At 46.1% G+C, this 10,690-nt stretch overlaps 1 protein-coding gene and 1 long non-coding RNA gene across 7 annotated transcripts; one reads left to right on the top strand and one right to left on the bottom strand.

Annotated features, from left to right (window-relative positions):
• Positions 1-147: 147 nt before the first annotated feature.
• LOC310672413 lies at positions 148-4,917 on the bottom strand. Of its 2 annotated transcripts, XR_014508547.1 has the most exons (5): positions 4,487-4,917; positions 3,663-3,978; positions 3,500-3,534; positions 1,672-1,821; positions 148-354 (listed from the first exon to the last, which is right to left on the bottom strand). It is a non-coding gene; the product is annotated as an uncharacterized lncRNA (long non-coding RNA). The 2 variants fall into 2 exon arrangements; XR_014508548.1 differs by lacking the exon at positions 1,672-1,821 and having other exon boundaries at positions 4,487-4,909.
• On the top strand, positions 2,335-10,215 carry LOC310672346 (kelch repeat and BTB domain-containing protein 12-like). Of its 5 annotated transcripts, none has more exons than XM_083429434.1 (5): positions 2,335-2,461; positions 3,925-4,076; positions 4,461-4,539; positions 6,772-6,999; positions 8,557-10,215. In XM_083429434.1, exons 2-5 carry the CDS (start codon positions 3,992-3,994, stop codon positions 9,995-9,997), a joined length of 1,833 nt encoding a protein of 610 aa, XP_083285560.1. In that variant the 5' UTR covers positions 2,335-2,461; positions 3,925-3,991; the 3' UTR covers positions 9,998-10,215. The 5 variants fall into 5 exon arrangements, with proteins under 5 accessions (XP_083285560.1, XP_083285559.1, XP_083285557.1 ...); XM_083429433.1 differs by lacking the exon at positions 2,335-2,461 and adding an exon at positions 2,607-2,993; XM_083429431.1 differs by lacking the exon at positions 2,335-2,461 and adding an exon at positions 2,608-2,935.
• Positions 10,216-10,690: the final 475 nt, after the last annotated feature.

The raw sequence follows: 10,690 nt of genomic DNA, 5'->3' as shown, positions 1-10,690 counted from the left end.
GGGAGAGTCTAGAGGGCCAATACAAAAGGCCTGAAGGGCCACATGGGGCTCCTGAGACTAAGGTTTCTCTCCCCCTGCACCCCGCAAGATAGGTTTGCAAACCGGGAAGCAAACAAGATGCAGAAGGACACTTGAGTTCCTCTGATGTGCTGCTAATATAGCCATAGACTTATTTTATTTGAGTTCTGCTGGCCCCTAAAGTTGTTCAGAAGCCTCCTTCTCCTTGCCGCTCCAGTCCTTCCCCCATGCAGAGCTCTGCTGGTGTCCTCCTGCTTTCATTCTCCATGATTCTGTTCCACCCTTGTTTTTCTAGCCCAATCGGAGATTATCCAAAGCTCTCCATCCAGATGTTTACTAGGTAAACATAAAAGATTTTGTGTTTACATATTACCTATTAACATTCCTCTGCTGATGTGAAGGTAGTAATTATGGAGCCAGATGGGGACGTGCACACAGTCTTTGACACCAAGCCTGCACACTGCTGGGTGGGCTTTTTTAACGAGATGCCAACCACCAGCAGGAAGATCAGGAAAGCTGACTGCAATTAAAAACTGAATTTCTAAATCTACCGCATGGCTTATTCCAGGTGAAGACTAAGTGTTTTGGGCTGCAGCATTTGACATAATGTACATGGGATGCGCTCCAAGCTAATGTGCTCAGACCTGAAATTCCCCCTTGTTACAACATGATGGCAATAATACAATAATTATATGCCATCACCTGTGCGGATAATGCAAAGACGCTGTGCCCATTCCTAATTCACATGACAGCATTCCAGGCAGGGACTGTAATGTCTGAAATCCTCTTACTACCGTATGTGGATGACCCTGAATTTGTGTGGATGGTCTTAAAACCAACACTGCCTGTTCCAAGGGGCTGATGGTGCAGAGTTGCCCCATGTGCTTTGGAAATGTCCATATGGTAAATAAATATTATTACAACCCATGTGACTTAGCTACATAGAAGCATTTTGAGCAGCTACCACATAATAAAATGCAACGTTTTAGTTAGATCTAACCCCCTAAATGCCAGTAAGGGTATTTTTTCTGTGACACAAGGGAACTTCATCTTGCCTACCAGAGGGGCCATTGGCATGAGGCAGTGCTTTATATTAAAAAATCTAAATAAAGGTAAAGGGACCCCTGACCATTAGGTCCAGTCGTGGACGACTCTGGGGTTGCGCTGCTCATCTCGCTTTACTGGCCGAGGGAGCAGGCATTCAGCTTCTGGGTCATGTGGCCAGCATGACTAAGCCGCTTCTGGGGAACCAGAGCCGCACACGGAAATGCCGTTTACCTTCCCGCTGGAGCAGTACCTATTTATTTACTTGCACTTTGATGCGTTTTCGAACTGTTAGGTTGGCAGGAACAGGGACCGAGCAACAGGAGCTCACCCCGTCACAGGGATTCGAACTGCTCACCTTCTGATCGGCAAGTCCTAGGCTCTGTGGTTTAACCACAGCGCCACCTGTGTCCCTAAAAAAAAATCTAATAGAAGTTAATTAAATGATCAACAGTAACAGGAGACCTCCGGGTATAGGGCAGTATATAAATTTGATAAATAATTTTTAAAAATGAATAAACAGCATTAAATGGAGACAAGCAGAGCAGATAACACTAATCTGAACAAAACTGCCATTGCAGACATACAGTTGGGCAATTTCCTACTCACCAGGCCCATTGGCAGACCAGCTCTGCATTACGAAGATGTCTGCAAATCTGATGTGAAGGCAGGCAACATCAAACCCCACCGTGTGGGAATCCCTTGCAGACTGCAGCGCCTGAAGACAGACCATAGCAGTGACCAGAGGAGGAATGATTGCTGGGAGGAGCACAAAGAGAAGAAACACCATGGTACACCTGAAACAGCACCATGGTATGCCTTCGTCTGCCCAACTGCAATAAAGCATCTCTTTCCTGTATTGGTCTCTATAGCCACAACAGGCGCTGTAACCTTCCAAAGGCGCACTCCTCCATTGTCTCTCAATACAGACACAGATGCCAACCAACAGTTTCCGTATGGTGTGTGACAGTGGCCTCCAGGTGAGCCCTAAAGTACCAAGGTATCTTGTCCCCTACAGTAGGGATACAGCTTTATGTACACACTTGCCTGTGCTTACCCACTGCAAGTGTAAGGAGCTGGAGGCTGCAATCTAAGGTTGCTGGTACGATAAGTAGATACTCCATATTTAAAAGGATGAGTCCCTTAATGCAGGGCCATCCTCAAAGAATTTTGACTCAGCATAGAAGCCACCCATTTACCCCACTCCTTTTAAAAAGCCACCCACCCATTGTCCATTGTTAACCCACCCTCAGGTACTCCACTGGATGGCAACTGACCCACCATGTGGCTATTAGTACCTCATCTCTGAGCTCCCGCAGCTATCAAATGTTTCTTCTTCCAGAACGCAGCCGCTGCATGATTTCCTTGACTTTTAAAAATCTGACCTCCACTTGTAAAGGTAAAACTTTTGAAAGGGGCTACATATGAAAGAAGAAATTATTTCCTCTGCACCTACCAGCCCAGCCAATGGCTTTTAAAATATGCCTTGTTGGTCTCCCATATGCAAATAAGAAATGGGAATGGTAAAAGATTAACAGCTCATTGGCTGCTGCCCGTCTGTGTCAAGGCTTATAGTCATAATGGGTGGTCTGGCTGTACTTAGGGATTTAGAGTTGTTCTTGTGCTCTGCAATTCACACTTCTGGCGCAATGGCCTAAATATCTTGGTTTCATCAAATGGCCAGCAACCAAAACCAGAACATCAGCCCTCTTCTTTATATGTGAAACCACCTCATACTATGTGCTGAGACCCATGTTGACTAGCACTGGGATTGCATTTCTTCCAGTTTTTTTGGGACTGCTTCTCCACCAGGATTTGTTCCAGGCCCTATAATAACCCAAAGTGGTTATCAACCAACTAATCCCTGTCTCAGGTACAGGTACCATCTTGAAACCAGTTCTTGGTAGCAACCAGATGGACTGGAGACCCTTGTGAGCATCATTTGGGAACAAAAGTGTTAGGAAGATACAGGATACGGGAATCTCTCAGTGGTGTGGAACCGGTAGCCCTCCGGATGTTGTTGGACTCCACCTCCCATCAGTCCTAGCCAGCGTGAGAGGGAAGCTGTAATCCAGCAACACCTAAAGGGCCCCTGGTTCCCTACCCTTGCTGTAAGTCATTGAAGTGTTCCAGGGCAACAGATACACCATCTTTCATAGAACATAAAAGTCTGTCTTATACTATTTGTCCACCTAGCTCAGTATTGTCTGCTCAGACTGGCTACAGCCGTCTAGGGTTTCAGGAAGGAGTCTTTCCCACTGCCTGCTTCACATTTTAATTTTTAAATTGAGATGCTGGGGATTGACACTGGACATTTGGCATGCCAAGCATGTGCTCTGCCACTGAGTTACGCTCTCCCCCCTCTCTTAGGCTCAAGGCCAGGGGAAGGTTGACTATTCAAGAGGTAGCAAAGAAGGAAAACATTATTCCTAAGTACCTGCGGGGAGAAGACACTACACAATCAATGGAGATCTGAAAAAGAGGGATAGGATTAGGTAGTGCTTTTTTCTGGAGGGGACATATACCCCTAAACATTTTGTGAATCTAAGTATGGCCTCATTGAGGGGCAGTATTTCAATATGAATAGAACATGAGAGTACCCCAAAGTGATTATGGACATGGCCATGTAGTTCAGAACTGCAACATGAGACTACAGTTTTTTGTTTGTTTTTTTAAAGTCCTCCAGGTTTCCAATGTATTATATAACAATGGGTTTCAGGACAGCAGAGTATCTTTGGCCTAATGGTGGTGTGTCCTGGAGCTCCACATCAACAGTATTCTAACTCCCATGAGGCTGACTCCCATGAGTATTCTAGCTCCCAACATCTCATTGCCAATTGGAGGTTCTCTCTTCTCCCCTAGAAATGACTGGTTGGTGAGTCTCGGAGGAGTCCTTTTTTCTGGAGATTCTTGAACCTGCCGATGGATTATGGATACCAAAAAGGAACAGGATAGCAGTGGAATGCATGACATAAGCTTGAGTTCTACCTCTTTGGGATGTTACACAATTCAAGGTAAGTTTACTGCAGAATATAGAAATACACAGTCTATTTCCCCCCTTATCTTCCCTTCACAAATGCTTGGATTTATGTCTTGAATGTAGATGTTCAGCTCCATATCGTATTGATGGCCCTTCATCATAGCAAAACAAAGCTGAAACAGAACCCAATGAGTTTCTAGCAGGACCAAGAAATTTCCATAACTGAACATGTCCAGAATAGTGCCTTCATATGCTCTTCAACCAGGAGCATTGCTGGAAACAGGAGGTTCAACTTCAACCCCCAAATTCTCTGTGCTTGTCTTACATGACCAATTGGACAGCTCTGCCTCTTGTTGCCCTTCTTGTTTCTGATCAGGATCTAACACACAAACTTGGTTTTGCCTCCCCTTCCTTACAGGCTTAAAACAGCTCTATGAGGCCCACCAGCTCTGTGATGCCACCCTGATGGCCGAAGGAAGGATTTTCTCCTGTCACAGGTGAGTTCCTGGATTTTGCTGGTCTCCAGCCTGCTAGTGAATATTGGCCTGATGAAGCAGCTCATGTTATCCATAGCCAGCAAAGCGGATGCTTTGCCTAGGGAGGTGATATTGCCTAGGCAAGTGCAGAGTATGAACATCAGCACTGAGATGCTCCGGCTCTATGGGAGCCACACAGCTTCTGACACAAGAGTGTAATAATCTTTGTCACAATGCATCTTGCCAGATCACTGCCATTCCGAATAAGCCAATGGCTCAGGTTCTTGTGCTAGTCATATGCCTCTAAAAGCTTACATTTGCACTTCACGTCTGACAGGGGCTCATTTAATGGGGTGGGAATGAGGGAAGATTAGCATAAATCCCACTCATGGAGAGGTTTATACTAATTAAGGTTTATCATTTAGATTTATAGAGATTTATGGAATTTCAATTCAATTTATTTATTACGGCCATGGGCCCATACAGAAAAGAACATAAATAACAGCTTGTACATGTGAGGAAAGAAAAAAAGAAAAGAAATAAACAACCACTAAAACGCCACTATAACAATAAAATACTATTAGATGGAATGGTATCCTACACCTTAATTAGCTTGTAGTGCTCCTTGGCGTCGCTTTTGGGTAAGGACCGCGGCCAGGAACCTAGCCACTTTCAGGGTCGTATGGGTATCCTTATCCTGCAAGATTTGGGCAAGGTGGAATGTTGGAGGGGTACCCATTAGTTTCTGTATGATTGATCCCAGCAAATTTGCCCGTAGCACATTGAACAAGGGGCAAGAGAACATAATGTGCTGGAGCGACTCCGGCGACACCTTATCACATTCGCACACGGCGGGGACTTGGCCCTTTGAAAATCTATGTCTCAGGACATTGGAGGGAAAAACGTTAAACCTCGCTTTGGTGAAGGCCGAGATTTATGGAATTATGTAGGGTGTAGAGGAAGTGGATGGACGTGGGTGGCACTGTGGGTTAAACCACAGAGCCTAGGACTTGCCGATCAGAAGGTCGGTGGTTCGAATCCCCGCGACGGGGGGTGAGCTCCCGTTGTTCAGTCCCAGCTCCTGCCAACCTAGCAGTTTGAAAGTACATCAAAGTGCAAGTAGATTAATAGGTATCGCTCCGACAGGAAGGTAAACAGCATTTCCGTGCGCTGCTCTGTTTCACCAGAAGTGGCTTAGTCATGCTGGCCACATGACCTGGAAGCTGTACGCCGGCTCCCTCGGCCAATAAAGCGAGATGAGCGCCGCAACCCCAGAGTCAGCCACGACTGGACCTAATGGTCAGGGGGCCCTTTACCTTTACCTTTAGAGGAAGTGGATAGAAAATCTGTTCCTCTCCTCTAGAATTGTGGGTGTCAGTCTCCCAATTAATGTGTTTGGCAGGAGATTCAGGACAGACAAAACAAAGTACTTTTTTAACACAACACACAACTGATTTATGGATTTCATTGTCATCCAGTCTGGTGAGGGTCACCATATTTTTATTTTGTTTGTTTGTTTGTTTGTGAGGGTCACCATCTTAAATTAAAACAGGATCGGGCAAATTCATGGAGGTTTCAATGGTCATTGGCCGTGATAACTAAATCAAACCTTCACCTTCAGAGACATTGAGTACCATTTGTTGCAGACAACTGGGAGAGCGCTATTTCCTTCAGATCCAAAAAATAAAATAAAATAAAATGGATTTCTGAAAGTATCTAAATGGGGGAAAGATTTGGTGTGTATTGGGGGAGGGGTTTGCTCTCCTGCAAATTAAATTTTGTACACCAGGGTTCTAGAACCATTCTTGCCATGCTAATTATGCATATAGTTTATGAAGGAAACTTTCCAAAATGCAATTGGCCACCTGCAGTCTGAAGTGATACAGTCCATTCTGCTGTTTGTGCAACTAGGCCTTACAGTGCCCAGGGCCAGATCACCCATAAGGCAAGGTGAGGTAAAAGGGATGAAGGTTCTGTGTCTTTAACAGCTGGACTAGCAAACCTGCTACAGGAATGAAAGCACAGAGAGCAAATCAACTGAGCGCAGCAGCAGTACATGGAAGAAGAGGAATATTCCCAAGTAAGGGATGACTGAGAAAGTGAACATGAGTGTCCTTAGAATTATTTCATCCTGAGTGGCAGATATATATTCCTGTTTTGAAGGATCATGTAACCCCAGAAGCTTAGCATTTTTATACATAAGGCTGACTTTTTGTTTTATTGACGTAGTCACTTTGCTGCCTCTCTTTGTAGGGCATTGTTGGCCGCATTCAGCCCTTATTTCCGGGCCATGTTCACCAGGCCCTTTAGAGAATGCTGGGAAAGGCAAGTTGTGTTCGAAGACATGGCCTCTTCTGTTCTTCAAAGAATTCTAGATTATCTCTACACGGGAGAGTTGTTGCTTACACCAGAGACTGCTCAGGATCTCTTCACAGCTGCCAATAGGCTTGTCATCCGCCCACTGCAGGAGATTATTGGCAGGTAAACAGATCCTGTTTTGGAGCTGGGATTGGGGATCCTTGGGTCAGTGGGTGGAAGCCTTGAGAGATACAGTGGTACCTCTGGTTACGAACTTAATTCATTCTGGAGGTCTGTTCTTAACCTGAAACCATTCTTAACCTGAGGTACTACTTCCGGGTTAGTGGAGTCTTTAACCGAAGTGTTTGTAACCCGAGGTGTTTGTACCCGAGGTACCACTGTATGGAGGCACAATCTAGAGTTGAGCTGAAATTTCTCAGAAGACATTTTTCTGATAATATATCTGAGGCTTTTCTTTTAGAAAACAATTTTTCACTGAATATTTCCCAAATTTCTTTGGGGGGAGGCAGCTATTATTTCTCCCCTACCCCACAATGACCTGAATAAAAACACAGACAATGCCCTTGAATGACACTAGGTCTAGAGCATTGTTTGGGGTGGGAAGTAGTGCCCAGTCCAGTTGCTGCTTCTTGCAGCAGCAAGCAGTGGCATTGGGGAGGAACCTAGCACCAGCGTCTGTCTGAGCTTATGTCAAAAGCGAGTTTGAGTTTTCATTCATTAAAATGACAGACATCTGTACCTTGACCTCTGCCTAGTTTGTCAAAGAAATCAAGGACTGTGTTCACTTGGGCCCTAGACAACACAGACATATTGGCTGGCAAATTGAAAATTTACTGGTTCACACAGTGCTGTCGTAATTCTGGGGGGTTCACAGAGGATATCAATCTCCAAAAATTCCACCACATTACCCATTAACCAAAATGAAATTAATTTAAAGACAATAATTGGTGAACTCCAGCTGTCCCACAGCAGTTTACTAACAGCTGAGCGCCTTGTTGTAATGTTCAACTGGGCCCTCAGCAGCAAGTAAACTGCTATGGGACAGTTGGAGTTCTACAATTACTGCTTTTAAATTAATTTCACTTTGTAACTGAGGGAATTTTCCTGGAGGAAAGAGAGATCAGGAAAAATGAAAGATGGGATGCATACAGATCCTTCCTATTGCCTATACTCCTAACTTCACACTGACACAAGTGTTATTTAACATGGAAGGGCTTATTTGTAGCTCACAATTACTATTGCAAATCACATATATTTTGGCTGCACCGTTCCTACATATCCACAACTCAATCCCTCTGGCTATCCCATTTTGTTCCATTCATTCAGGTGTCCTTCCCTTACTGTGGCTTGTTTCAGCTTTCCTCCTCCAAAGTCCTGACCTGCTACCTTCCAAAGCATTTCCCCCATCCTTTAAAGTGATCCCTTTCCTCCTGAGCCTGGAGAAAAGATGCAACAAACAATTCTAGCTCCACTTGAAGCATCTTGCTTTTGAGAGGGTTGCCAGCAAAATATAAAAAATGTACGTTTTTCAGACACCTTGGCAAACTTATTTTAACCGGCATGTGTTGGTCTCTGGCGGTGGGATAACAGGTCAGAATGCCAGTGGGCATGCCAGTCCCTTTGCTGCTGAGCGCGAAAAGCTGTCTCTTTCACCATCTGGAGAGTGAAATTCCCCTGCAGTTCCCCACTGATCCATATTTAATTTCTTTCTCTCACCAGATTCCTTGCTGACAGCATTTCTATGGACAGCTGCCTGGGGATTTATGCTTTGGCATATGCTCACAACCACCAAGCACTGCTTCGTGTGGCCACACGCCACATTACCATTAACTTTGAACCTCTTTCTCAACATGAGGCCTTTCCAGGCTTGGATCCCAGCACGGTGATCAGCATTGTCTCCTCAGACAAACTCCTGGTGTCTTCTGAGCTGATCGTCTACCACGCTGTGCAGCGCTGGGTGAGGTCTCAACCAGCCGAGCATCTCTCACTGATCAAGAAGCTGCTGAAACAAGTCCGCCTCCCGCTTCTTACTTCCGAAGAGATCACGGTAGTCCAGAAGGACATAATCGAAGAATATGGACATGCTCACCTGCAGTGGGAGCAGCTGGACGGAGAAGGGAGGTTGCGGAAGAGCGGGGGTCTCAGGCACGGCATGTACGATGACTGGATTGTGAGCTTGGGCCTTTTTGTAAGCAACATGCAGGGAGGCGTAGTTGAACGTCTGAAAACTCACTTCCTGGGATTCAGCCTGCAGACTGAAAGCTGGGAGGAGATACCACCCCTGATGTATCTAGATTCCTCTGGCTTCTTGTCTGTGGGGCACAAGCTCTATGTCTCTGGGGGACAACGGCTTAATGGCTCCGTCTTAGGCAATCTGCACGAGTTTGATGCTCTTACCGGCCAGTGGATGCAGCTGCCATCCATGTCCACCCCGCGGCGAGAACATGGCTTCCTAGCATGTAAGCAGAAGCTGTATGCTTTGGGGGGTCGGAGTGGCCGAAGTGTGCTTGATTCTGCAGAAAGCTTTGACCTAGTGCAGAAGTCCTGGTCTCCCATTGCCAACCTGCCATTTGCAGTGAGTCATTTTGCCTCGGCCACATTGAAAAACAAGCTCTACCTGATTGGAGGGTTCTCTCACACAAGGGCAAGCGGCCTTGCTCACAGGGGCATTCTGATTTATGAAACAGGTTCCGATGTGTGGAATCAAGTGCCTCTGGCTTTTCAGTGCTACAAATCCACAGCTGTGACCATGGACAATGGGATCTTCGTCATCGGCGGGCTTGTTGAGGAGAGCAGCCGGCGCGAGACACCCGGCACGGTAATCAGGGCCCTGATCTCTGGCACCCACAAGTGTTTCTTCCTCAGCAAGGATGGCACTGTGAGCTACGACGTCGCCATCCCAGAACTTCCTATCCTGGTCTTGCCACCTTGTGCGGTGCAGTGGCAGAGAAGAATCCACGTGCTGGTGGGGAATACAATATACCAGTGGAAGCCCGGAGAGCCCAGCTGGACCAGGAGTCGAAAAACTGCTCCCAACACAAGAGTAACATTCTTAACTGTAGTTAATGGAGTAACACTGAGGGTCCCAAAGAAAAATCTGCAGCCCCTTTTACGAGAAGCCTCTGCAGCCTTGACAGCGGTTTGGGTGGCTGATAAGTAGCAGCCAATTGACACTTTCCCAAACCTGGCTACCTTGGCCTCACCTAAATGCAGGATTCCACCGGGCATCTTAAGCTTCTCCCTTTAATATCGACAGTACTGATGCCTTCAGCAGAATACAGTCACATGGGTTCCTCCTCATTGCACTTGAGACACGGTGCCTATGGCTCAGCCAAGGGGGCTGGCTGCTGAATAAACTCCATTCCAGCTTCCAACTTACGTTACTTATCATAGAATTGTTCTGAGTACCACACGGTATGAGGGAAAAGATCAGAAGTTTATAGGTCAGGGGTCAGCAAACTTTTTCAGCAGGGGGCCGGTCCACTGTCCCTCAGACCTTGGGGGGGGGGCGGACTATATTTTGAAAAAAAAATATGAACAAATTCCTATGCCCTACAAATAACCTTTTAAAATAAAAGCACACTTTCTACTCAGGTAAAAACACCAGGCAGGACCCACAAAAAACCCAGAGGTGCGTTTTAAATAAAAGGGCACATTCTACTCATGTAAAAACATGCTGATTCTCAGAACATCCATGGGCCAGACTGAGGAGGCGATTGGGCCGGATCCAGCCCCGGGCCTTAGTTTGCCTACCCATGTTCTAGGTCTACCTCCACTGTCAGAGGCATTAGGCCTCTGCAACCTAGTTTCTGGGAATCGCAGGAGGGGAAAATGCTGTTGCACTTGAACCCAG

This window comes from Podarcis tiliguerta (assembly GCF_965153285.1).
Source record: "Podarcis tiliguerta genome assembly, chromosome: 2".
Lineage (NCBI taxonomy): Eukaryota > Metazoa > Chordata > Lepidosauria > Squamata > Lacertidae > Podarcis > Podarcis tiliguerta.
Note: the sequence above shows the minus strand (reverse complement) of the source record. Positions and strands in the feature narration are given on the sequence as shown.